This window comes from Mauremys mutica, chromosome 9 (assembly GCF_020497125.1).
Source record: "Mauremys mutica isolate MM-2020 ecotype Southern chromosome 9, ASM2049712v1, whole genome shotgun sequence".
Lineage (NCBI taxonomy): Eukaryota > Metazoa > Chordata > Testudines > Geoemydidae > Mauremys > Mauremys mutica.
In genome coordinates, this window is record NC_059080.1 from 78,516,158 (window position 1) to 78,543,920 (window position 27,763).

General features: G+C 41.5%; 1 protein-coding gene across 1 annotated transcript; it reads right to left on the reverse strand.

Annotated features, from left to right (window-relative positions):
- Positions 1-19: 19 nt before the first annotated feature.
- Positions 20-27,763, reverse strand: IGSF10 (immunoglobulin superfamily member 10). Its single transcript, XM_045029733.1, has 6 exons — positions 27,555-27,763; positions 24,734-24,863; positions 16,590-16,980; positions 10,588-15,015; positions 8,975-9,872; positions 20-4,667 (listed from the first exon to the last, which is right to left on the reverse strand). The coding sequence occupies exons 1-6, from the start codon at positions 27,746-27,748 to the stop codon at positions 2,759-2,761; spliced, it is 7,950 nt and encodes a 2,649-aa protein (XP_044885668.1). The 5' UTR covers positions 27,749-27,763; the 3' UTR covers positions 20-2,758.

Genomic DNA, 27,763 nt, shown 5'->3' on the forward strand with positions numbered 1-27,763 from the left:
TTTTTTTAGAATTAGATGCACAAATTTTGAATGTGAAACATGCAGGGCATTTCAAAATACATGGGAATTTTGTTCTCATGTTCTGTATTAACTCATCTTTTCATATGCCATAATATAAGTGTACTGTTTGGTATCCTAGTCAGACTTACATTGAATAGAAAAGAGTCAACACTCAGCAAACATTGTAGTACTGTATGACATCACAGATAATTAAATTTTCATAAACAGTTTAGAGTGTGGAAAATCATAATATCAATAATTTGTATCTGATTCTGACTTCCACACTGCAAAGTCTTACCCGTACAAGCAACCAGTAGGATGGGTCAGCATCTTTACTGAAATAAAATTCTTGTGAACTACTTTGTACATTGTGAAAATTATTTAGCTCAAAAATTCCTCACTTCACCTCTCAGCTTGTACAGACCTTTATCAAAACAGAAAGGCCACTCATTCCACTAAATGAATAGGTTGTCTGTTTTGAAATATTAACATGTACCTGTACATTTATTTTCTTTTTTGTACATTAGGTATTTCCAAAAAAAAAGCCTGATGCAAGTTGATATCCCTGTCCTTTCAGGTGACTGCATATTACTAGAATAGTATCCACCACAGGAAAGCAGACTTAAGACCAGTTTCTGTCCTCAGCCCTCAGCAGTGGGGCTTTGTGGTTTTAGCTGAGGGCAAAACCTGGAGGTGCATGTTTACTTAGTAGAATTTGTTTGTTTACAAATTAATGGCATTGAAAGTGTCAGAAGCAAAACACAATTTTAACTTTAATTTTTCTTTCGGAGCAAAGATTTAAAACTGTGTTAAACAAAAATAACCTAGATTACCATCTAATCAACTTTCAGTGGTCCCTGGCGACCTAGTCAGCACCACATTAGTGGCGGTTCTTCGAATGGTTCTAATTTTTGTTCCTTTTTCAATGAAAATGCGTTTTGGATTCCTGTGGGCTAGGATTACTTCCCTTCACTGTCCCTTGAATGGTTTGTAATGGGAGTGAAATTATTTGGTAATCCTCTGGGCGACTGTCCTTTAGTGCTCCTCATTGGGGACTAAAGACATTCGAGATTAAGCAAACAGAACTATTTAATCCAGCCAATTTTCTTCTACCTCTCTGTCAGTACTAAGGAAGGAAGGAACAAGCAGCTATCATATACGTGGCTGATCTCAGAAAGAGATTGATCCACCACCAGTCAGTCAGTCACGTTGTGGCCTCTTTTTGAAGTTCTTCCCCAGCTGACTAAAATTTAGTCAAATGGGGTAGAATCTGCACTCAGATCTTGGGAACATCCTGACCATGTTCTGAGTGTCAAGAGCCTGCATGACCTATGAGGTAATTCAATAGATGGGTTGGGGGGTGTTGCTTTGTTAGGTGTACAGGGGTTTCTGCTATGGGGCTTTGAGTGTGTAATCGAGCTATACCTATTTTTTCAATAATAGTTTTAAATATTGTATGACATTTTACTGATGTAAGATACTAGGATGGTGTTACATGGTAGCAGCTGCTCTACACCATTTCCTGTATCCAACAGGTTTTCTGTGGTTACTGCTAAAGAGGCATTAATTTCTACTCTGCAGTCTATGATCCCTGTTGGAAGGGGTCATAGAGCTCAGGTTATGGTCATGGAAACCAGTGGCAGCAAAACCAGCGGCAGCAAAACCAGCCTGCCATATTGCTGGTGAGGAAAGGACCTCAAGGAGTAACATTGAGGGGCTTCTGCTCCATGCATGTGTCCCAGATCTGTGAGTTTAGTCCTAGCAAATACTCAGGTTCTGCACTGGTGTTGGAGCTGTGCCCTGAGCCTACATTAACACCTGTCTTAGACGGACCAAGTCAGTTAGTGACTTAAGCTTTTGAGGTTTATTTGGCCCAGGGAGTCCAAAAATCTGCTCTGGTGCAGAATGCCTAAGTGGCCATTTCCTGTTGAAAAGGGGCTTTCTCCTGAATTGCAGGAGGCAGATGCTTGGGAATACTATTTTCTATTTGATTGAGCCCCTTCATTCTAAATTCTTATATAAATTGATGCACTTATTTTTTTAATTTGAAATTTTTAGAAGGTGAGCTTGTGGTGAAAGGGACATTATACCAAGCTACTCTGATTTAATAAGCAGGTTTTGTTGCTTTTGAATTTTTAAACAAAGATGAATAGAAACCCTATTGTACATTTAGAGAGCATTATTAAATCATTTTGTATTTCTCCTACTGCCCTGGAAAAAGTTCTCCATTGTGAAAGAATAGAATGTCATATTAAAAATAGCTAAACACTTGTTTTCTGTGAAATATTTATAAAAGAACTACAAAATATTCATACATATCAGTAAGGCAATTTAAATTGCAATAAAATTTCCTCTTTTTTGTTCTTAAATATTTTTGCATTATGTGTGCCATGCTTCTTATAGTGATACAAGAAGGACAATAAGAAACTAATATAAAAAAAGGCCATCATTTACTGAAGATTTTTCAGGTACATTTCTGGAAAGCAATTTTATTTTGATGTTCACTATTTGTTGGCAAAATAAAAGTGCCTTATGTTTTTAATTGAAGTCTATTTTGTCATTGAGTAAATCCATACTAGTTCATAATGCAAAAAATTTTCCCAAGTCTTTCTCTTTTGCATATTCATTGTACATTGATTATTGTAAATGTATTTGGAGTCACCTACATGCTTCATGGCTGCCTTTGATTAAACTTCCACAAATAAACTCAGTCCAGATGGAGACTTTGTTAACAATTACTCAGCCTGTATTTCTCATTTCAAACAACTTGAATATATGTTATTGTGAAATCGCTGCCAAATTGATTCTTAGCTGTGCACTTGTACATGCCAGAATCTGAAGATTTTGGATTCTGAATGATTAATGTCCCTTGGGGATGAAGAAGTTCACTTCCAGATGGTCTGCCTTTACTAGCTGGAGAAAGCACAGAGTGGTCTGGCAGCTCCCATGTGATTTCTGGTTTTGGTATCCCCAGTGCCATACAGTTGAGCTGAACTGCTGCCCCAGCCATAGTGCGAATACTTTGTGGTGGTCTGTTTGTAATCCGTGGTGGGTAGGCTACAGTCATTACAGGAACAGTTATAGATGACTCTCCAGCATTGTTCTGAGCCTTACACAGGTAGTTTCCTCTGTCATGAATGGTTGCTTCTCGAATAACTAAAGTACCATTTTCAAGTAATATGTATTTCCCAGTGATTTGAGGCCGATCTAGCACATAGCCACTTGGTACTGTCCATATAATGTTTGGTTTGGGGCTTCCATCAGCAAGACAGTGAAGGGATAATGATTCCCCACTGATGCTCTTTATTGGTCCTCTTGAACGAGTAAGAATAGTGGGCTTCTGACCAACTTCCAAGATGATCAGCTTTTCAATGTAGCCCACTTTATTTCTAGCTGCACAGCGATACTTTCCTGCATCATCTCTGAAAGGATTATATATGATGAGGGTACCATTACTGCCTATATGATACCGGGAAATTCTGACTCCACTGGAAAATCGTGTGCCATTGGGTAATATCCAGATGATTTCAGGAGGAGGGTTTCCATCTACTGAACAATTTAATATGATGGTTTTTCCTGATTTTGCTATTATTTTTTCATTGAATGGATTTCTAAACATTGGTCGTCTTAGCATTTCTAATACCTCCAACTGTACTACCAATATGCTTTCTCCTCCATCATTACGTACCACGCATATAAAATCTGCTGTGTCTGAAGGCCTTACATTCCTAATTTCAAGTGTCCCATTTTTGTGTACTGTTATTCTACTCCCATAGTACGGAGCTGTTAGGAAAATATTGTCAGGCATTATCCACATAATTTGAGGGGAAGGTGTCCCTTCTGACATACAATCTATTTGCTTCTTTGAGTGCCTTATTGCTGTTGCTTTAATGACCGTTTTGTTTGTATATAAACCATTTATCAGGGGTGGCTTAGAAACAACATCCAGTTTATAAAGTTTTGTGTCATCTCCACCAGGGTTACGGGCAACACATACATATTCCCCAGCATCCAACAGTTTCACTTTGCTGACTGACAGTGAGCCATTAACATGCAGTAAATATCTGTTTGTTGAAGCTGAGATCATGTCACTGGAAGGTAGCAACCAAAATATTTTTGGCTTGGGTTCTCCAACAACTTCGCAGTCAAATACTGCATTATCCCCAGCTTTTACTTTAGCATATGTCCTGTAATTCTGCTTTATACGAGGTGAAGCTGTTACAACTGTAATGTGTACCTTCATTTCATCTTTTCCTAGTGTATTTTGGGCATAACAGGTATAGTCTCCCTCTTCAGCTATTCCAACCTTGTTGAAATACAGAGTTCCATTGTCAAAAAGAATGTATCTCCGAGACCTGCGTCCACTGTCATCTGCTTGCATCACATTATTAATCATCGTGCCATCTGGCAAACTCCAGGAGATCTCTGGCTCAGGTGACCCAGAGGCTTTACAGTCCACTTTGAAGTCCTTCCCATATGGCACCTGTTTTTTAAAATACTGTTTTTGGTCAATCTTTGCTGGTTTCATAGTCACACTGACTTTCATCAGTATCAGGTCATCTCCAATTCTGTTTCTTGCTACACATAAATAGTCACCTGCATCCTTTTCTGTGACTGCCTCGATAAACAAGGATCCATTAGGATAAACATGGATTCGACTTCCCATTCTAGAAGAAAAAAAGAATGATTTAATATGTAGCCACATGCTAAAGGAGAACACTGAGCCCTAATAAGTGATGTAAAGATATATGGACTCAAGTGGATGAATTGCTGTGGGGTTTTTTTCTTCTGTACCTTAAAATTGTGCCTATCCCATGCTGTAGGTACATGTACACTATTTGTTTTAAGGAAAAACAAAGATATAAGAGTATCTTTCCCAACCCTGTTCCCCCATTTTTGTTAGGACTAATTTATCTCCTCCCCCTGCCCTTGACCACTGAAACCCAGCTCAACCCACCGCCTCCCCAAAAGACTTGGGGGGGAGGGGTGTGGAAATCTTGCTATGTGCCATGAAAGTCATCAAATTTGGGCTCTATCAGATAAACGGGAAGAGAGATCCAAAATTTATGGGCCAGGTCTTCAGCCAAATCCAAAAAACAGCTAGCACAGGTCAGAGGGTTGTGTGCAAAGCAGACTTAGAGCTCTCCTTTACACTGTCTCCCTCCTGCAGCAGTTGTGGGTAGAGACATTTTCCTCCTGCATTGTGTTAGAACAACCTGATGGCTGCTCTAACACCAGGGAGCTGAAATCACAACCCAGGATCAGCACAGCATAAAGGGCATCATGACTGTTGCCACATTTCCCCATGACAACTGCAGCAAGGGGAGTGCATGGTATAATGCCTGCATCTGTAACTTTCACTCCATGCAGCTGAAGAAGTGAGGCTTTTTTACCTACGAAAGCTTATGCCCAAATAAATCTGTTAGTCTTTAAGATGCCATCAGACTCCTTGGGTTTTTTTTTTGTGTGGATACAGACTAATATGGCTACCCCCTGATACTTGACACCATGGTATAACAGCCACTATAAGATCATCCTTATAGTAAGATGATTGACTCCTGGCTGGTTAAACTGAATTTAGAGCCAGTTTATGCTAGCAGTGTGATACATTAGTTATAACATGCTGCACCTGATAATCTGGGCCTTGGAGTCTGATTCTGATCTCACACCAGTGTTTACACTAGTGTAATTCAAATGACTAAAGTGGAGATCCTTCGGAGTCTTACTGGTGTAAGTGAGTAGAATTAGGCCTTAAGGAAAACATTCCTTCCACCATTTCCCTCCTGTTTAACTTGGCGTGGTAGGGGTGGAGCCATACCCAGGTTTATAAATGGTTTATTTGTCTTATAGTGAAGGTATAAAATAATAATCTGGATAAACATTCATAAAATGAACATTAGAGACCAAATATCAAATCTTTTGGAAAAATATCAGTATTAAACCAAGGCAATGTAATTAATTTTAAATGGGAAACCATTTATTACAGTTACCTATTTAATAATACATGCTTACTGTGTTATCAGTTGTAAAGTGAGGGTCTCACACATTGTCCTTCTGCAAGAAAAATGCACATGGGCAAGAGAGATGAGCTAATTCTGACACTTTACAGGTGCAGAAGAAAACTTTCATCTACAGCGTGAGATGCCTCGTTTTTTAATTAGGGTTTTGCCTTTGTTGCACACTGTATGAAAAGCTTTGTTTTTTCCTCTAATCTCTCCCATTCAGAGTTTTTTGGACTACCTAGTCCACACTAAAGAAAAAATTAGGCTAAATTATAAATGTTCTACACACCCAAATTTCAGGACCAGAGCTCATCTGAATCTGGTAATAACCATTCCATGCTTGCAGAGCTTAGGAGCTCTGTAATACTGAGGTACCATTTCTGTGGCACTACTAAGCTCTGCCGCATGAAGTGATCTTTTCCATTTTACAATATACCTGAAAACTGTGGAAATGAAGAATCTGTGCAGTTATTTGACACCTTCATAGATCTGGCCTTTCCTAAGTAAACCCTGTCGATCTCAACCAGTCTCTTTTTGGGAGGAATTCTAAAAGTATGGGTTTTATAATTGTGGAAGTTGTTCATATAATCAGAAATCTAATCTGCTTGAACTTTTTGCTTAGGAAGTAAGTTTCAGAGTATGAAGCAGTCTCTGGAGTTGTAGAATGAACCCGCCTCCCCTCCCCCCTCTAGCTCTTTGTTCAATAACTAGATCCCAGAAAACAGAAGATGATGAGTGAGAAACTGTACTTTAGTGGCAGGCTTTAATAAACCTTTCCTCAAATCTCTGTGTAAAACGCATCTTAATTTATAATGCTTCTAGCAGCCTATAAAAAGTGATGTGTGGTGATGGGCAGAAGGTTCTACAGCTTTTTTGGTGTGCAGGATATAGATAGAAAGCTAGGACTCCCTTGCACTGAAAGCAAGTAATATCACCTGGAAACTGGCAGTAACTTAGACTCACTGGAATATCTCCTGCTCTACTGATTTTCAGAATTAGTTAAATGCAAGACTCCACCTACATTTAACCTGAGAACATCCCTTTGTTTCTTCCATGCACCTGTGGTTTTGGCAACACCTAAAGCAGGATGGGCAACCTTTGGCACGTGGCTTGCCAGGGTAAGCCCCCTGGCAAGCCGGGCGGGTTTGTTTACCTGCCGCGTCCACAGGTTCGGCCGATCACGGCTCCCACTGGCCTGGAATGGCGAACAGTGGCCAATGGAAGCCGCAATTGGCTGAACCTGCGGACGCGGCAGGTAAACAAACAGGCCCGGCTCACCCTGGTGCTTACCCTGGTGAGCCGTGTGCCAAAGGTTGCTGATCCCTGACCTAAAACTCATCCACCAGGTTCTTCTCCCCTAGTGGCAGAATGCCAGATCTGGCCATTTAAAATAAGTATTAATAAAATGAATACAAAGCAAGTATGTTGTGTGTATGAATTTGGTACATATTACCATAAACTGCAACCTTTTATTTAAATCAACTCAGTATCAGCAGATTTTATTTTATTTTTATTTTTTTTGTTAAAAATAGACTATCATTGAATTGGGCCTTTTAAACTGCTATTTATCATTTGAAATCATTTTAACACTAATATTTACCCTGCAATCTAAAATGTGAAACAATTAATTTCTTTGGTCATACTTACTGATTGCCAGTAACATGACTGCAGTAAATTTATTCCCAACTTTCAGTAATTGGACTGTAAACTCCTCACAGGATTTTGCTTTTAATACAGTAAATGAGGTTTTATAGGTTTTTTTTTAATAAGTAAACAAATGAATACTTTAGTAATGCCAGTTTCTCTCCAGCCAAATGGCTGGCAACTGGTGTATACAAAAACAAAGTGTTAACTGGTACCCAGTCTTAGTTGCTCTCATTCTGTAACTGGCAAGAATGTGAGACATGTCAACTCATCCATAAAATACAGAAGTCAAAGCAGCTGTCAAAGATTGCAAGAGTAATCAAGACCCTAGTTTTATAAATTTGTGTTCTCACTAAATTCTATTTGCTTTCCAGAAGAAACTATATTCACTAGATCCTTTTTCTTAATGAACTAGCAAATGGCTTTTCATATTTTTAGCGACTATATTAGTTTTGGAATTTTACAATCAAAACTTTTATAACAGTTAAACTGTCCCCACTTCCGCTCCAACAAATTTAGATTTTATTGTGCAACTGTTTTAAATTATTTCATGATGGGAAAGCAGTTTATTTTTACAAAAATAAATTGCTAATTTTTACCAATTAAATATTTATATGACATCAGACTATATCACTTTGAGCAATCAGTTTGCTTGGCACTACATTCACAAACTATCATTGTCACTGCTAAATTAGTTTGTTTCAACAAGCAGTCTTACAAAGCACAAATTAAATTATTGTTAACATATACAACAGATTCATAGTAAGTTTATTGTATTTCTATGAAGCCATTGTGCTCTGAGATGCCATTAATTTAATTGATGTTAAATCTCTTCTGTGGTACATATGGCATGTAAAAAAGCCTTAGTAAAGTAAAATCCTCAAGCTTACTCTAATGTATATATGCTGCATGAGTATCAACTTTATATTAACAACCAAGTCCTATTCAACTGACATACGTATGTTGAGGATTTGGCCTTAAATCAGAACAGAATAAAATGACCTAAATTCAGCCATTGCATGAATAAATTAGGCTTCACTGATTTAGTTGGGCTGCACCCCCTTACGATAGGGCTGAATTTGGGCCTTTAGTATTAGAAATATAATAATAAAATTGCATTTTCTATCACTAGAGATGACTCTCGTCACAGGTTAAAAACAAAATTGGCTTCAGTTAAGCAGAGTTACAGTACGTTAGGCACTTATACTTGGCAATATCACAGGATTGACTCTCTTTTAAAAAATTATTTCAGTGATTTGTGGTCTGCTATGTTAAAGTAAGCACCAGAAAAATAAAGCAAGAGCTCAGTCACAAAGAAACATTCCTACCTGTGCCATTGGTCAACAACTGCCTTGGAAGGTAACCTCCAGATTATTCTGGGCTTTGGCTCCCCAGTAGCTGAACAGTTTAGAAGCAATCTGTCCCCAAAATTCAACTGAGTCATTTTCAGAGATGCAGTTGCTATTCTGGGAATTGTATCTCTCTGCTCCACCGTGAGATTTACCACCCTCCTCTCTGACCCAGTGGAGCTTGTAGCTATGCATTCATAATTCCCGCTGTCAGAAGGAGCTATGTTTCTTATGTAGAGGGTTCCATTGGAGAACAGGAACAGTTTGGCATTTACAAAATGCAGAGGCTTCACTACTGTTCCATCAAAGAGGACCCAGTGAACACTCGGATGAGGGTTTCCTTTTGCAGTGCAGGGGAGTTTCAAACTTTCATCCATAATTCCTGCAATGTGTTGTCTCTTCTCTTCCAAAATAACGGGAGGTGCCACAATCACCTGTAGTTTTACTGTCAGCGTATCAGCACCAGCTGGATTACTAGCCATACATGTGTAAAGCCCTCTGTCATAAACAGTGACTTCCTTGATTATTAAAGTGCCATCCGGTTGCACAGACGCTTGCTTGCTTCCTGGAAAAGATTCCGAGACATACGTTTTGTTTGCTAGAATCCATGAAATGGTAGGGATGGGCCTACCTTCAGCTCTACACTTCACAGACACAGGCTTTCCAGAATGGACAGTGATCACTTTTGACCTGCCCTCTAGGATCCTCGGTGGATATGCCACCACAGACAAAGTGACCAGGAGCTGATCTGAACCATGCCGGTTGGCAGCAATACACAGGTACTGTCCGCGGTCCTGAATCTTCACATTCTGGATGGAGAGGGTGCCATTAGCAAACACTTCAAACCTGTTGTCACGCTTGCTTGATACATCAGTCCCTAATTAAACAAAAAAAAAGTAAAATATATTTACGTAAAATATATATTACGTAAGAAGCCTTTATTTATTTACTTCTGCTTTTTATCTAATACAATAATATTTGCAACCAAAAAAGAAAAAAAAAACAGCTGCCTTGGTTTTTATCCTGCACTCATCACCATGGTATCTGAGCACACTTTCTTTGTCCCAGCCTACTTTCTTTAAAAGGGCTAAGAACAGTGACAGGAATGAGAGGAATAATAGCACATGTGTTTATGTATATTGTGAAAGATGTCTTAAGGGACCAACAAAAATCGATTACATAGGTGGAGGTGATCTTCCAATAAAGGGGAAGCAGAATTGCTCAGCAATGGAGCACAGGATCTTATTACAGGCGGATTCTTAATAAGCCTGGCCTTCTGTATAGGCCTCACTACAATAATGCTATTGTTAACATATGCTGAATATGGTAAACATTGTTAAATTCAGATTGACCTTTTTTCCTTTCTCTTTTTCTTGAAGAGACATTTTATAAAATACAGTAAGACACTTCAGGATGTATGTGCAGGGCTGGGATATTACTACTTTTCAGCCACATGTATTCATCATCTTATTGCTTTATGGATGGTATCCCACCTAAAGCATGGCAATATCCCAGCCTGGTGCACCTAGCACCTGTCTTATTGCTAATATATAGTAGAAGACAACATTTTAAACAAGGCTTATACAGCTTACCTGATGACACTTTAGTCCAGTGAATTGTGGGAAGGGGATTACCAGTCACTTCACAAGGGATGAAGGCATCTGAATTAGCCAAAACGGTAAAAGCAGCCAGTTTTCCTCCGACTATTCTAGGCTTTGCCAATCTATTTTTATATAAGGAGTCCAGGGCTACGAGGTTGTTGTTGGTTTCTTGATCTGCTGTCTTGTCAGACCAGCTTTTGACAGAATTGTCCTTGTTCCTTTTCCGTGCAGGAGTATATGGAGTGGAGCTCTGTGAGGATTTTAATATAGTCAGAGTATTAACTGTTAGTGTTTTGCCTATTTCCGAAACTTCAGGAGACTGTTTATGCCAAAATTTGTTTTCCCATCGGGGAGATAAGGTGATTTGCAAGATACTTGTGTGTGGTGTCTCTGTTATTTGGGATGCTAATGGGGTAGGATGCTGTATGCTGGGGTTGATCATATGGGTAGTTACAGCAGGAGATTTGGTACTGAGCTCATCTTTGTCAGGAAATGTTGCCTTTGCTGTATGTTTCTGCTGAATAACTCTCTGTCCCATTTTTTGGTGTGGTCTTTTACTTACCATTACAATAGTTTTGTTTTGTTGAATAGGTGCTGATTCAGATGTTACAAAGGATGTGGCGGGTAATATTGTGGGGGAGTTGGAAGACTTCAAAGAAGGTGATGTGGCAGGTTTTTCAGTAAAGAGAACATCAGATGGTAGTTTAACAGGTTGAGTGTTCTCAGCTGTTGTAATTCTCATTAATGTTTGTGTAGTTGTTGCAGGTGAACCTTTAGTTACATCTTTTGTGCTAAGAATCTGTGGCTGAGGCACAGTTGTAACTGGGATTACACTTGTGTTCTTATAAAGAAATTCAGTGGGTATGGGGATGGTGGGCTTAGTTAAAGCCTTAGCTGTTGTCAGGATATACAAGGTTGTGTTCACTGATGAAGCAGTGGTGGAGCTATGGCTTGTAGTAATGCTTTGTGAAGTCATGATCTTCTGGAGCTTTTTCCTCCTTTGATCTCTCCTCCTTCCAGCTCTGAATGCTTTGATTTTAGTGATTTTAGCTTCAGTGTGGGGAACAGTAGTAGATCTAAATGTTGGCATTGGTCTTGTTGCATTCATTTCTTTGTTTATAACAGCTGGAAGATTAGAAAAATAGGCTGAAGATAGCAGTTCTGCAGTAGTAAGAGATGGAATGGGAGAATGTTTCTCTGACATACTATTGTCATGACTGATAGGTTTAGTTAGGGATAAGGGATCATCAGTTTGATTCACTTCCACTGAAATAGTTGTTAAATGTAAAGGAGAAACTCTATCTATGGATACTGTTGCAGTAGTTTTAGGAAGCATGGAGGTTATTGTGGATGATGGCGCTGTACTTGTACGTTGTCTGGGTAGCTTCAATAGCTCCTTTTGAATGTGTACCTTTCCAAAGAGATGTTGCCGAGGAATCTTTCCTCTTAAAACTTTGGAAGAAGTTCTAGTTTTAATGGTTGGGAGGATGGATTTAACATTTGAGAATGTCTTGCTGTCTGCAGAAGTTGTAGTTTCCATAGATACACTAGCAGTCTGTCTTGCAGTTGTAGGGAGTCTGACAGCATATGTTTGCAATGGTGCACTGGCCTCTAGTTTCCTTTGCAGGGTACCCTGTCTGCTTTCACTATAGAAAGGCATTACAGTGGGAGTTGTTTTTTCTCCTTCTGCAGTGGGTCTGTTTTTCTCTTCAGCCAGGAATGCTGTGGTTTGACTCGTAAGCTGCTCTGATGTGAGTTCTGATATATCCACTTTCAAAGGAGGGGGCGTATGTGTTTCTGGGCTAAGCAGTTCAAGAGAACTTTTGGGAGGAGTTGCGGGATGTGAACATGATAGACATTTTGTGTCCTGCTCCATAGCTGGAGGCAGAGTTGTACTTTCTCTACCGGATTCTTGTCTCACAAAATTATATCTATGTCCCCTGATAGCTGGAATTCGATCTGGTCTAACAATTCGTCTTCTACCAGAAATTTTCCTTCGTCTTCCATATCGTTGTCTTGACTGTGGTGTATTAGTTGTAACATCTCTAATTATCTGAATCTGCTGATGAGTAATAATAGTTGACCCCGGTGGTAGTTTAGGAGTTGTTATTTTTTGAGTACTGTGAAAATAAATGTGACCAAATTCATTGTTTGGCTCGCTGACAGTCACTACAGATATTCGATGATCTGATTTAGTTGAAGTCTTATCAATAGACTCAGTAAATAAATCAGGTTTTTCAACTGTGTTCTGGGAAGTGACAAGGCTGGTGATTTCAGTAACATCTGCTGTTTGTGTTGTAGATATGATTTTTAAATACTCATTACTTTCCCCAAAAGACACCAATCTGTGTTCAGCATTAAAGTCTTTAGCTGTACTATTCACTAAACTAGATATTGTTAATGGCTGTATAATTGTTAACGATGTTTGATTTAATTCAGAAGTTTCCAGTGAGTTTGGTCTTGTGACTGCAGATTTTAGATCTGCATTTGGCTTTTTGCTCTTGGGTCCTATAGACTGTGTAATCCATGGACTAACTGTTGGAGCGACTGCCTCTGTAACCATGACAGAAGTTGTTTTAGACTTGGTATTACTTGATGTAGTTTTAGGTTCTCCAGTTACAATACTTGCTGAAATTGTTTTCAGAGTAGGTATAGTAGGTGCTTCAGATGCTAGTATAATAAATTCCTCTTCTGGAGGTATATGGTCACCAGATGTTTCTTCCTTATCCCCAGACACCTTAGAGGCTAGATGGTCTGGTGTAGGTGATTTTGTTGTGGCATTTTCTTGTTTTTCTGGCAAAGTGGAATTCTTCTTTGTTTTTTCCAAAAATGCTGCCCAGTGCTGTGGATCAATTCTCCTAGCTGAGGAAGTGAATTGTCTTCTGTGTCCCCTAAATCGTCTGTTTATTTTGTCCCCATTGCGTCTGTAAGTCATCTCTCTGTTGTTATTCCGTTTATTTGCAATCCCTGTGGGTTGATTTCGAGATGCAGAGTCAGTGGATGCTTTACTTGTTACTGAAGTTTGCACAGTAGCTAATGGATACTTATGTTTTGTAACAGGTCTAAGCTCCTCGTGACCAGATCCATCTCTCTCTCCATTTTCTTCTGGAGCTGTCTTTTGTTTTTGTGAAGCGCCCTCATTCACTTTAACCAGCACTTGGAAAATCAAAAAATCCATACCATATTCATTAGCTGCTACACATCTAAAATAGCCACTATCTTGTTCTGTCATCTCTTGTATTTTGAGTGTACCATTGTGGAAAATATGTTTGCTTCTTACAGACTGATGAAGAACTGTGTGCTCAGGTAGGATCCAACTAATAGATGCATCTGGGACACCAACAGACTGACATGGAAGGTAGAGTGTGTCACCAATGAATGCCAAAAGCTGAGCCCCATTAATGTTGTTGTATTCCACATAAGTATCAATCACTGTGATCCTAAATGTTAGGACATCTGCATCATTATAATTTGTGCCTATGCAGTGATAAACTCCAGTGTCAAAACTATCAGCTGTCCGTAGTGTGAATTTTCCACTTTTAGTTATTACGATTCTTCCATCTTCACTAACATATGGCGCTCTAACTTTGCTCCCATCGGCTAGTATCCATTCAATGGTAGGAGTAGGCTCTCCAAATGCCTGGCAGTCCAGTTCCACAGTCCCACCCACTAAAACGGAGTGTTCCACTCTTGTTTTATTATCTCTTGAAATTATGGCCCAGCTGTGTCTCAATTGTTTTTCATCAGCATTGGGCAAGATAATTTGAGCATCAGTTACATATTGAATGTGTAGCGTGCTGAGTGTGGTTGCTGTCCTGTCTAACTGTAATGCCACCTGGCGTTGGAGCAGCCAAGAAGGTTCAGCTGTCAGTTCACTCTCTATATTGGTAAAAACTTCTTCACTTTCAGAGTACGTCTGTTTGTACTTGTAACTGATGTAAGGCACTTTGGTCAGTAAGAGATTCCTTTCGAGTTTCAGTGGAGAATCACTGTACAGGGCCAATATGCTCCACAGCTGTTGAATGTGTTCATAATCAATACTACACACCAGAAATGTTGAAAATGATACTTTGAGTACTGTATTATCACCATCTTTGTCAAATGAGAGTGGGGAAATTTTTGTGGGTTTTTGAACATTGCAAACCAAGTTAGCTTCATTTCCTGTTTGGTCTGTCATATTCAACATTATGGTTCCAATAGGAGCTATAAACTCTTTGGGAGAGATGGAAATGAAGTCCCCTTCATCTGGCATAGTGATGTTTTTAAATTTCAGGGTGGGGTCTATTGTTGGCTTCCTACAGGTTAAAGATGCAGATGGGATGTTAACTAAATGTTTGCCTTTAGAATTTCTGGGATTGGCACAAACTGGACATTGCTGGGCACTAGAAGAACCTCTGTCTTTCTTGCACTTTATAATATCTAGGGGGAGGAAAAAACAATGTAAGTTTTTGTGATACTAGTTCCAGTACCAAAACAACAACTTATATTTTGCTGAAAGATCTGTCCTTGAATAAAGGGCTATAAAGTACTGACAATAGTGATCTTCAAGTCATCACCAAGCTTTATTTTAACTCTTTACTATTCCACTAGTGAAACCTTCAGCATGATCATAATTGCTATCACAGCTAGTTAGCATGCCACAGCCTTGCCTTGGGAAGCACACAGCTCTAGCAAGAGCTGTAGCAGGCATTGTTCTATTGTGCCCAGATCCTGTCCAGGGGGGCAAAAAGGAGAAGAAACTCCTTGTGCCCTCTTCTTAATTTGTGCACCTTCCCTGTGGTCAGGCACAATATGGCCCTAATTAATTGAGGCTTACCATTGCGAGGTAGGAAATTACTACTTTCCTTATTTTAATTACAGCAAAGGCAAGCCCTAAAAAACAAAGGGACTTATCCAACGCTGACTTTCTTCTCCTCCTTCAGCCACAGGACTAGCCTTCCCTTTTATCTCACCCTTTCCAAAAAATCATCTGTCACACATCTTATAGTGGTTTGGTAACATCATCTGGTTATGCTTTGTCATGAAAACAATTTATCTAAAAAAATTTGTCTGAAGAAAGCTGCTTATTCTAAGATTGCAAACCATAATATCATAGTATGCTCTAAAAATATAAATACCAGAACAAATACTTTTCCTAGTTATCAAATTGTAAACGGCACAGAAAATATTACATATTTAATGCATCTCTCTTCACCTAAAATGTACCTCAGTCCAGCCCTAGAGGGAACCTCATATAGAGAGAGAGGATAATTCATTCTCTTTTTACATTCTCACCTATCGAGAGAGAACATAATTCATTCTTGAACATTCAACTTTGGACTCTGCCAGAAAAGGTTCCATTTAGAGACACCTGAGCTTGGAAATGTATTGGGACCACTAACCTCAGTTCATCTAGGCCACTAAACAACATTCAGATATTCCCTGTTTGCATGCATGCGTGTGTGTGTGTGTGTGTGTGTGTGCACACCTTGCTAGCCAACAATAATGGAAATAAAAGAGATGCATGGTAATTTACGGGAATAAAGTACCATGGGGCCATGGAATGGTAAGGAATAACATTTTAAACAGCTAACAAGGAAGTCACAGAAGATCAACAGAAAGTCACAGAATAAAGTGTTATACTTTAAAAAGTGTTATAATAGTAATGACCAATCTCTTACTCTTTGTAAGTCATTTAATTACTAATTTGCCAAAAAAAAAATTATTATAATGCCTCTATCCAGATGTTACTCACTGGTAATTATAATACTTTGCACTTAAATAGTGCAGTTAAACGAAGAATCTCAAAGCACTTTCAAAACCTGGAAGTTACTTTCTCCATTTTAATGGTGGCTTAGAGAGGGTATGGTCACACATTAAATCAGTGGCAGAACCCAGATCTCCATGCTCACCCCGTAGCTGTAGCCACTAGACAATGATGCCTCCCTTGTAAAGACCTTAAGGGAAGTCACCACTCTAGTAAGAAACAAACAAATATTCAGCTCATACTGTACCTGGCCATTGTTCTGCCCAGTCTACAAACCATTGTAGATCACAATCACAGGACCAAGGGTTTCCATGAAGGTATATGCTCTCTAGTTCAGGCATGTAGGAAAACATCTCTTGTGGTAATGAAGTTAAGAAGTTGTCAGACAAGTATATATGCTTTATGGAGGATGTTTTAAATATCTGGATGTAGCGCAAGGTGACAAAAGTGTCTAGATGAAGCTGTTTAAGTAAATTTCCTTCCAAGTGCACCAGCCTCAGTGATGTAAGCCCATAGAAAACTTCTGGGTGTATAAATTCAATTTGATTGTGGTCCATATGCAACCGTACCAAGCTCTTGAGACCATGAAAAGTGTCCCTCTGAAGTATTCTGACTTTATTATAGCTCATTTTTAAGACCTGTTGGTGAAAAGATAGTGATAAAAAGTCTAATAAAAACTACATTATTTCGGCATTGGTGGAAGAATTCTAGCCAACTCTGAATTATTATTACTCTGTTAAGTGAAGTACCTAGGTACACAAGTGATGGACACTATGGGAAAAATCAGCAGATATAATAATTTTTATAAGTGTGATTATGGTCAGACATGACCTCAAAGATACCTTCTTATTCAACAGCCCAATGTATGTACACACTTTATTCACACCAATGGTCCTAATGAAACTGCTTTTGTGAAGAAAGTAAGCAGGGTTTGACCATAAAATAAGTGGGTGTATATTTTTTTCCCCTTCACTTACTACTACAGTGCCTATACAAATATGGGAGGACAAGCTAGATTCTTGGCTGACAAATAATGAAAAGAATTGTTAACTCAGTCCCAGTTGAAGGATCTTTTTATGAGAGAGAATGTGCTAGCCAAAGCTCAACTTTCTGATGGCACTATTTGCAGACTGGCAGTCGTAAAATGAGCAAATTTGGCAAAAGGTCATTGAGTGCTAATAAATATGGAATTATAATACCATTTTTGCAGTCATTTTTCAGGTTGGGATCATACTTTACATACTTTAGTAGCTTTCTAATCCTCACAAAGAACTGGTGGTGATTTTATGAATTACTGAATGTTGCAAATTAGCAAGTAAACAAATATAAAAAGCAACGATAATGCACAAAATCTACTTTGTTCAAGTATTTGCCAAATATAATTGTTATAATTATTTACAGTCATATTTGTGTTCTGCTAGTTAATAGCAGCTGTGGATCAAAGTTTCAGTTGGGAAACTTTTAGGCCTTGTCTACACATGTAGCCATTCAGGAATAGCTATGCCCGAATAACTCCATATGTAGACACTCTTATTCCAAAACAAGAGTGCTTTGTTCCGGAACACAAGCATCCACATGTAGAGTTATTCAAAAATGCTGGTCCTGACTAACTCCATATGTAGACAAGCCCTTACTCTCCTTAACTGCTAATGGACTCTTGAAAAAGCAAACAAACAAAAACCCTCAGCTCTCTACTGTAGCTTCCAGGCTGTTCAATGAAGTGCAAAATGCTCTGAAGTCCATCTGTTGGAGTTACCCCTAGTGAAATATGCACTAATACAGCCAGAGGCATTGCAGCAGGCTTCTCATCTGGAAAATAGAAAGTCAATACTTTTAAATTAATATTGTGAGCAGCACACAGAGTTGGTCTGAAGATAAGTATATTTTATTTAATTTTCTAATATTTCTGAATGGCACAACACACCAGCTGCTCCAATGGCAGAATTGCCTCTGAACTTGTAATACACTTTATTTTTATAAAGTAATTGTTATATATGACCTTCCTTTAACAATCTTCTAGTAAATCTCTGCAGAGACATTCTAAGAAACCCAATTGGTTCTGTGTGCAAATGATGGGATGTGCAAATTAATGAAGATCTACTATTATAAGTTTACTAATGTTTTATTTTAAATAAGAAATAAAGCACCAAATATTATAAACCTGTCTTATCTACTGTTATAACATCAAAGAACTGCAATGTCCCTTAGTATTAGAATTTAACATTTTCTTTCTGTAGGAAACTTTCTTGGCTGAAAGCTGCAGGCTGGCAGGAGAAAGAAAATCTTGACGGAATATGATCTCTTTAAAAATGCATTTATTTAGTCCATCAAATTAACAAAGATAACTTTTCTACCAAAGATGTCATACGAGGAGCTTTGCAGCAATACTCTCCCTTTTGTCTTGGTGGATATGAATAAGCAGGGCTAGCCTTACCATGAGGCAAACTGAGTCGGACGTCTCAGGTGCCAGACTGTGGGGGGAGAGAGCGCCACTAGGACCCAGAGTGTAGAAAATCGTGTCTGCTGCTGGTGCATATGTATTCTCTCTGCTCTAGATCAGGGGTCGGCAACCTAAGGCACGCATGCCAAAAGTGGCACGTGTGCTGATTTTGCCTGGCACGCGGCTGCCAGCCAGGGTCCCGGCCGCCGGCCCCACTCAGCCCACTGCCGGCTGAGTGAACGGAACCCCAGGCCGGCAGGAGGCTGAGCGGGGCCGGTGGCCCGGACCCCAGACTGGCAGCAGGCACCCCCCCCCCCGGCTCCCCCCTCACCATGCTCGGGTTCTGCGGCTCCCGGGAGTGAGAGTCGCCGGAAAGCGGGGCCCTGAGCCTGCTGCAGGAGTGGGGGTGGTGGCTCACACTCCCAGGAGCCGCAGAGTCTGAGCGTGGCAAGGGGGGAATCGGAGGGGGGGGGGCTTTACATATGGGGACCGCATGCATCCGCTGCAGGAGGCCCTCCCCCGGGGGGGGGCACCAGGCCACAGCCCGGGCAGGCGCACCCCCCGGCTTCCCCCTCACCGTGCTCAGGTTCTGCGGCTCCCAGAAGTGTGAGCCACCACTGCCGCTGCCCCTCCTGCAGCTCCCGCCCCCCACTTCCTCAGCACTCTGCGGGGGAGGGGCTGTGTGCGCAGCAGCCCGGCAGCGTCTTTTGCCTCCATGTGGAGCCAGCATCTGACCGGCATGGGCATGGTAAGGGGAGTCCCAGGGAGCAGGCGGAGGGTTGGAAGGGTCGGGAGTTCTGGGGGGTCCTGTCAGGGAGTGGTTGGATAGGTGTGGGAGTCCCCGGGGTCTGTCTGGGGGTGGGGGAGTGGATAAGGGTTGGGGCAGTCAGGGGACAGGTAGGCGGTAGGGTCCTAGGGGGGAAGTTAGGGTGGGGGGAGGTCTCAGGAGTGTGCAGTCAGGGGACAAGGAGCATGGAGGCTTAGGTAGGGGGTGGAGTTCTGGGGGGCAGTGAGGGGGAGGGGGCAGTCAGGGGACAAGGAGCGGAGGGGGTTGGGGGTTCTGACAGGGGCAGTCAGGGTGGGAAGTGGGAGGGAGTGGCTGGGGGTGGGGCTCTTCCCTCTTTTTTGATTGTTGAAATGTGGTAACCCTAAGCAAGGAGGAGCTGGGGGGCGCATGGGGGCTGGCGCCTGCATACATCCACTGCACCCTGCAGGAGCCCCTAGGGGGGCACCGGGCCACAGCCTGGGCAGGAGGAGTGGGGGGCGTGGCTGCTCCCTGCTAGCAGCACCGCCGCCTTTGCAGGGCTGCTGCCCCCCTGCACCGCGCTGGCTCCTCCATGGCTGGGGCTTGCTGCTGCCGCAAGCGGAACACTCTGGCTCTCCGGGGCCTCCAGAAGGTGGCTCCTCCCTGCCAATCTGCTGCTGCTGCGGCCCAAGCCTGACAAAGCCAGTGGATAGACTCGGGGCGGGGACCACCGGGGAGGGGTGGAGAGGGCTTGCGGAGGGGGCTGTGCACCCTTCAGGGGAGTACAGGGGGTGAGGAGGGGGGGAACCTCGTCTGGGGAGCAGCCCCTGGGCACGTCTGGCCCCTAGGGTCTATATAAGGCTCGTTGGGATTTGCCCCTCAATGAACCGATGTGCGGGGGGGGGAGGGGAAGGTGGAAGTTTCACCTAGGCCACAAAATATCCTTCCACCAGCCCTGCCTCAAGGAGTGCGTGCACTCCAGGTTAAGAACCACTGCACTAAACTGATAAGATCTGCATTTTAATTTAATTTTTAAAATTGTAATTTTAATTGTAAAAAACTTTACATACAACAATAGTTTATAGACTTATAGAGAGAGACCTTCTAAAAATGTTAAAATGCATTACCGGCATATGAAACCTTAAATTAGAGTGAATAAATGAAGACTTGGCACACCACTTCTGAAAGCTTTGCCGACCCCTGCTCTAGATGCACAGAGATGGTGGAGTGCTGTGCTGCAGGAAGGAGGGCACAAGAGACATAGCAGGCAGGCAGGAGAAAAGGTGAGAGGGAATAACAAAGCAGCAGGAGCTACAGGGAGAGAGAGAGGAGGAGGCGCCTCTTATGTACCTCTCTAGCACCCCCAGGAGCCTGGACTGATTAACAACAGCTTCTCAGGGAGCTTCCTGTTTCCTGCTACTTCCCTGAACCCACTTGAGGAGAACAGGCAGTCAGCTGAAGTAGTAGGAGCCAGTTAGGCCCTTAAGACGCTGATCTCTTCCCTCACTCAGGCCCTGCTACCAGCCTGCTTATTTGTCCCCTTCAATTGAGTGTTGAGAGCCACTATAGCTGGCACAGAACAGCAGTCATGAGTGAAAGAAGAAAACGCCGCTCTGGGGCAGCATTCAGAAAAAGAAAGCAAGCAAAGGAAGCTTTTCTATCTAAGCAGGAAGGAGCTCTCCTGAGATACATAGACACAAATGTTCACGTGAGCCTTCCGGCCCCAGTGAGGATGTGAGTGGTGAGGAGATGCCTGGTATTCCACTTAGTAAGAGTGCAGGTTACCTGGCAGCTACTGCAGCATCCATATCTCCATCTCAAATGGATGTAACCATGCACATTCCTGAAGAAAAGTGTAGATCAGAGAAGAGTGTGGTGGAGGCGCAAGAAACAGCTGCTGCTGAATTTAGTTCCTTAAGTCTAGATGATCCAGGAGTGTGGACCCACTTCAGCAGTAGCCTGAGTGACTTCCTTGTACTGCATGGGCCACAGCAAGTGAAAAACTTCATGATCACCAAAGACAATGAAAATAGAAGTTTCCATCCAACACATTACTGGTGTGAAATCCCCAATGGTGACAAAGTAGAGGCCATGGCTTATGTACTCAAAAACCCAGAATGCTGCATACTGTTTTTGTTGCAAACTCTTCCAGTCTCATGTTCTAGCCACATTGGGTTCTAAAGGAACAAAGGACTGGAAAAATCTGGCTAGAAATCTGGCATGCCATGAGATGGCAGCAAATCACCAGAGAGCATTCCATAGATGGAAAGAGCTTGAGAAGAGACTAAGGTTAAAGGCCACCATAGATGATCAGCATCAAGAGAAGATTGTATCAGAGTCTCTTTACTGGCAAAATGTTCTGAAAAGCTCATTGCCATTGTGAGAATGCTTGCTATCAAAAACTAGCACTGTGTGGCACTTCTGATCAGCTGTATGTGCCTGTAGCGGGGTGGCTACCCGCTCCTGCCCTTTTGGGCTTTAAAACAGCCCTGGGAAGGGGCTTTTTGGCTGGGCTGATTGGGGAAGTGGCTGCAGCTGGAGGCCACGCCCCAAACTGAACAGGGCTTATAAGAAGGCAGGGAAGCCAGGAGCAATCAGTCTCTCTCTGCTTCCAGAGAGAGATGGGCCTGGCTGCTTAGAGGCTGAGAAGGTACCTATGGTGAAGCAGGGCTGGGGAAGGGCTGAGGAGCTAGGGAAGCTCCAGCCTGGAAAGCCCCAGGTTGCGGCCTAGAAAAGGGCAAGAGGTACTGGGGGTTGCATGGCACAACCCAGGAATGGGTAAAGCAGCAGGTCCAAACCCCTTTTGCCTGTGATGAGTGGGCCGATGCTGCAGTCTGCCCCCAGGGTGTGGGGCTAGACCATGACTGTCAGTGGCCACTACTGAGGCAAAGTGGGGATAGTAGGGTGGGGGTTCCCCTGGGAGGAGGAGACCCAGTTATAGTTAAAAGGGCACCGGGTCCAGGGAGGGACACGGGGTCGAGAGCAAAACAGGTGGATCACCGGCCTGCAGAGGGCGCTCCGGACTGGAAGAAGAGCTAATTCCCGGAGTAACCAGTAGGAGGCGCCGCAGGGGTGAGTACCACCCCGTTTACAGTGCCAAACAATGGAAACTTCCTTAAAACTGTGGAACTGATGGCTGAGTTTGATGCTGTACTCCAGGAGCATCTAAGAAGAGTCACCACCCAAGAAATATACACACACCACTACCTTGGAAAAACCATTCAAAATGAGATCATACAGTTACTGGCCACAAAAGTCAGACAGAAGATTGTGGCATATCTGAAGTCAGCAAGATATTACTCTGTTATTCTGGACTGCACACCTGACATCAGCCATACGGAACAAATGACTTTAATGGTGCATTTTGTAACAACAACAGAACTTAGTGAAAATGTCCCTGCAATAGTGATTGTTAGAGAGCATTTTCTAGAATTTATTTACATTGATGATGTTACAGGAGCTGGAAGATATGGGAATTGCAATAGCTGACATGAGAGGTCAGGGCTATGATAATGGTGCCAACATGAGAGGAAAGAACAAAGGAGTACAGACACGTATCCGAGTTACACCCTCAAGCTTTTTTTGGCCCATGCAGTTCTTGTTCATTGAACTTGGTGGTCAGTGATGCAGCATCAGCTTCTAGTGAGGCTGCTGAATTTTTTTTATGTAATTCAAAGCATCTATGTATTCTTCTCTGCATCAACTCATCGATAGCAAATTTTGAAGCAACATCTGGGAACTTCCTTTCTGACACTGAAACCACACGATGGGAAAGTCGAGTGGAGGCGAGAGAGCCTATCAAACACCAAATTGGGAAGATAGATGATGCCACAGTTGCCATTATGGAGGATAATGCTATGATAGGAACTGTTTGTGGGAGAACAGTGGCAGAGGGAAATGGACTCACCAGAAACATACATAACTTCAAATTTCTGTGTCTTCGTGTTGTGGCATGACATACTGTCTGAAATAAATGTTTTAAGCAAGAGACTCCAAGGTGTTGACCTTTGTATATCTGGAGCAATAGAACAACTGGACAAAGCAAAGTCATACCTACAGTCTTACTGGTCAGATGAGGGATTTCAAAACGTTCTTAAGAGTGCACAAAAGTTAGCAGAGGAACTTCACACTGAAGCTATTTTCCCTTCCAATCAAGAATACAAGTCACCGAGGAAGATGACATTTTGATTACGAGGCACGGGATAATTCTATAAGAGACCCCAAACAACAATTCAAAGTTGAATTCTTTAACCAGGTGCTAGATTGTGCAATACAGTCAGTTGAAGAAAGTTTCATGCAGCTCAAGGAACACAGCAGTATATTTGGGATGTTGTATGATACTCCCAAATTCCTCACTATACCTGAAGAAGACCTATACCAGCAATGCAGGGCACTAGAGACAGTACTGACACATGATGACATGCGCGATATTGATGCGAGTAATTTAGGTGATGAACTGAAAGCCCTTTCAAGATACATTTCAGCAGGATCAACTCCAAAAGCTATTCTGGAATATATGTGCACAAATAAGATGACTACCCTCTTTCCAAATGCTTTTGTTGCTCTGCGCATACTTCTAACACTTCCTGTAACAGTTGCCAGTGGAGAACGCAGCTTCTCAAAGCCAAAGTTAATAAAAACACATCTACGCTCCACAATTACAAAGAAGAGGCTCCTTAGCCTTGCAACCATCTCAATAGAGCATGAGCTGGCCCAGACTGTGGACCTTCAGGAAGCAGTTCAAATCTTTGCGACCAAGAAGGTACAGAAAGCACCACTTTGATTATTCAAACAGATAAAAATGCCAGTGTTTACTATGCAGACAAGAAAAGTTACATTTTGCTGTTCAGGCATTTGAGAGTTAAGTGTTACTTAAAATTTTTGAACAAGGCATTTTAAGTTGTTAGTTCTCCTTTATTGGGGCAGGTAGCAGAGCAGTACCATGAGAGGAGTAGAACAGGAAGAAGGCAGAATTGACACCTTTCAAAGTTTTGGCCCAAGTGAGGGGGCATCATTTGAGCTCCCCCCCTCAGGTGCCAAAATGTTGTGGGCTGGCCCTGTGAATAAGAATTGCAACTGCTAGATATACTAGCTAGAACAGTGCTGGCAGACATCCACCACGCTCCTCAGCTATGGGTCTGTTCCTATAAGTTGATATCTCTGTAGCAAAACTAAGATGGGACCATCTTCTAATTTCAGTTCTTACCTGTAATGCATTTAAATCAGTGAATGTCTTCTCAGGGATTGTATGGATCTCATTGCTGTGCAACATCAACAACTCCAGTTTCTCCAGGCCGGAAAAATCTGTTTCGGTCAGTTTAACCAAGCTGTTGTAACTGTAACAAACATTTCATTCCAGATCTGGGTTTAGTCAGTCAGCTAAAGTTCAAAAGTAAAAACAAAAGAAAACTTCCTTTTGCAAATGCATAACAAGTAGGTTTTAGTTCTGATCTGACAAGGCAAATTCTAAACGCTTTTTTCATATTAGCAGGTAAAACTCAAAGATTTTGCTAGTCTGGCACAGACTGATTCCTGTGGACTGTATTCAAGTAGGTGGGGGAAATATCTGCTGTAGATGGCTGCAAGAACATGAGAAGGAGATTACGATCTTTGGACTCTTGTGTAGGAGAAGGAGCTTCAGCACCGGTAAATGTCTACAATAATGCATTGAATTTTTATGATTTTTTTTTCAAAATTATTCATGGCTGGTGAAAGGTTGGATCAGCTGGAGTCTTTATTACACAGAAACTACAAGCTTCCCCACATTTACCCCATCAATGTGCCTTAACAGTGGATGGAGTCAAAAGAACGTAGTTCACTCTCCATGCCAGTTCAGTCATTGCCAGTTCAGTCTCTGGTGCAGTAGTCAACAAGAATAGATTAATCATTTCAAAGGCCAGAAGAGATTATTGTGATAATCTTGTCTGACTTTCTGTATAACATAGGCCATAGAACTTCCTCAAAATAATTCCTATTCAAACTAGAACATACCCTGTATCTTAAAAAAAAAAAAAAAAAAAAAAAAAAAAATCCAATCCTGATTTAAAAATTGCCAGTCATAAAGAATCCATCACAACCACTGGAAAATTGTTCCAGTGGTTAATTACCCTCACTGTTAAAAATGTGTGCCTTATTTCCTGTTTTAATTTGTCTACAGCCATTAGATCTTGTTATATCTTTGTCTGCTAGATTGAAGAGCCCATTAATACATTTATGTTCCCTGTGGAGGTATTATGGACTGTGATCAAATCACCCCTTAACCTTCTCTTTCTTAAGCTAAATAGATAGACTCAAGGAACTCAATGACTATACGGCATATTTTCTAATCCTTTCACCATATTTATGGCTCTTCAGTACTGTCTGTGATCAGGGATATGGTGATGTAGATGCCTCTCCACCAGGCCCTGGACAGAGAATTGCAGCTTATTTTTCATGGGCCAAAAATCACCAAGCAGTGCTGGTAGTTGTTTTTTAATAATAATTATTTATATTATGGTATATAAGTCTCCCATCAGGATTGCGGCCCCATTGTGCTAGGCGCTTGATCACGATGGGCCTGATGCCATGCCTTTTAAGTAGATGGAAAGGCTCCTGTTGACTTCAGTGGTCAAGATGAAGCCCTATCAGCCCTAGCTGGATTTGAACGGTGGCCACTGTTAGCCAGCCCATTAGCAGGCTCTCTAATAATAATTATATGGATTAGACACTGATACTGATTTTTTTAAGTTGCTGGCTGGTCTTGTTTGATTGTATTAGCAAGACTTTCATAACAGGGCATTACAGAAAATCAAATCTGAATAGATAACTTGAAGGCGAGGGATAGCTCAGTGGTTTGAGCATTGGCCTGCTAAACCCAGAGTTGTGAGCTCAATCCTTGAGGGAGCCACTTGGGGATCTGGGGCAAAAATTGGTCCTGCTAGTGAAGGCAGGGGGCTGGACTCGATGACCTTTCAAGGTCCCTTCCAGTTCTGGGAAATTGGTATGTCTCCAATTATTACCTATTAACTTTTAAGGTTAGTGAGAAATAAAAAGGGAGAAACCAGTATGGATAAAATAAACATCTGTTCCCTCTCTCATTTACCCAATTATAGAACAGAACAGTTTGAGACAAATATTCAGGGAAGTGTTATTTCACATCCAATTAACAGATGGAAACAGAGGAGGCAAAGTATCATATGAAAAGTTTTTCTCATGGTACAGTATGTCCAAAGTGGAAGTGCTGGCACCAATCTCCATAGTATCTGTGAGACCCTTATATGTTAATCAATTTGTTCTCACAACAACCCTGTGAAGTAGAAAGTACTATCAGCCCCAGAAAGGTTTAATGGCTAGCCAAATGTTACACAGGAAGTGGCAAACCTCGAATTTGAACACAACTATTGAGTTTCTACTCCAGTCTTAACCTTTGTAAGGATGATCTCAGTTCCAGGTGGGAATCCTCTGAATTCAATTTTATAGACTCAATACGTTCAGATAAGTATAAAATAATGAATCTTATACTACAAATTGTTGGAGGTTCTTCCATGTCTAGTGATGATATGATTTTGCATTAAGGTGGTAGGGTAAAAGTAGTGGGGAAAATCAAGTCTCAGACTGCCAGTTATGGAAAAGGGAAAGGGGGTGAAAGTGATAAAAGTCAGAAAACTGTGGCTTCTTTTATAAAATTGGCTCTTAATGAAAAGAAAACAACTGTACGTAGGGTTTCTGGCTTTCAGTTTTGTGGTGTCTATTCTTGTGCAACTTATGGTTCAAACTGAATAAATTTTGTTTTTAATTTGTTTTTAAAAATTATATTCCTTAAATTATTTAACTGCCCCCTAGAATCTGAAACTTTGAACTCCCAATCAATGTGGGAGAACATTAGGTTTTGCCAGCTGTCACCTTAATGAAGTCTGAATAGTGCAAAATAGTAGATTTTAAAGGTTTTTAAAATCAATTTTAACCCAAACACAGAAACTCTAATTATATTTTGCAAGGCAATGAGAGTTAACTGCACAGCATAGATAAAATGCAGATGTTAAACATACCCTAAATTGATGCGCTCCACATTTTGGGGGATGTGCAGTGGGATGGCTGTGAGGTACCGGAATGTACAGTGTACTTCAGTGGGGACGTAGCAGGCACAGAGCCTGGGGCAGGCACTACTGCTGGGAAGAGCAGCCAGGCAGAAACTGAAGAGAAACTCCAGCAAGCAGGGTTTGCCTCTTCCTTTTACTTTCATCCTGCGTGCTAACCC

What these genes read in the sequence shown, in the direction of transcription:
- IGSF10 (XM_045029733.1), bottom strand. Translation starts at nt 27,748, where the DNA reads ATGAAAGTAAAAGGAAGAGGCAAACCCTGCTTGCTGGAGTTTCTCTTC. An exon ending in GTGGAGCGCATCAATTTAGG is followed by an intron (nt 24,864 to 27,554) that starts GTATGTTTAACA and finishes TGTTTGTTACAG; the next exon opens with TTACAACAGCTTGGTTAAAC. An exon ending in CTGGACTAAAGTGTCATCAG is followed by an intron (nt 9,873 to 10,587) that starts GTAAGCTGTATA and finishes TTGTTTAATTAG; the next exon opens with GGACTGATGTATCAAGCAAG.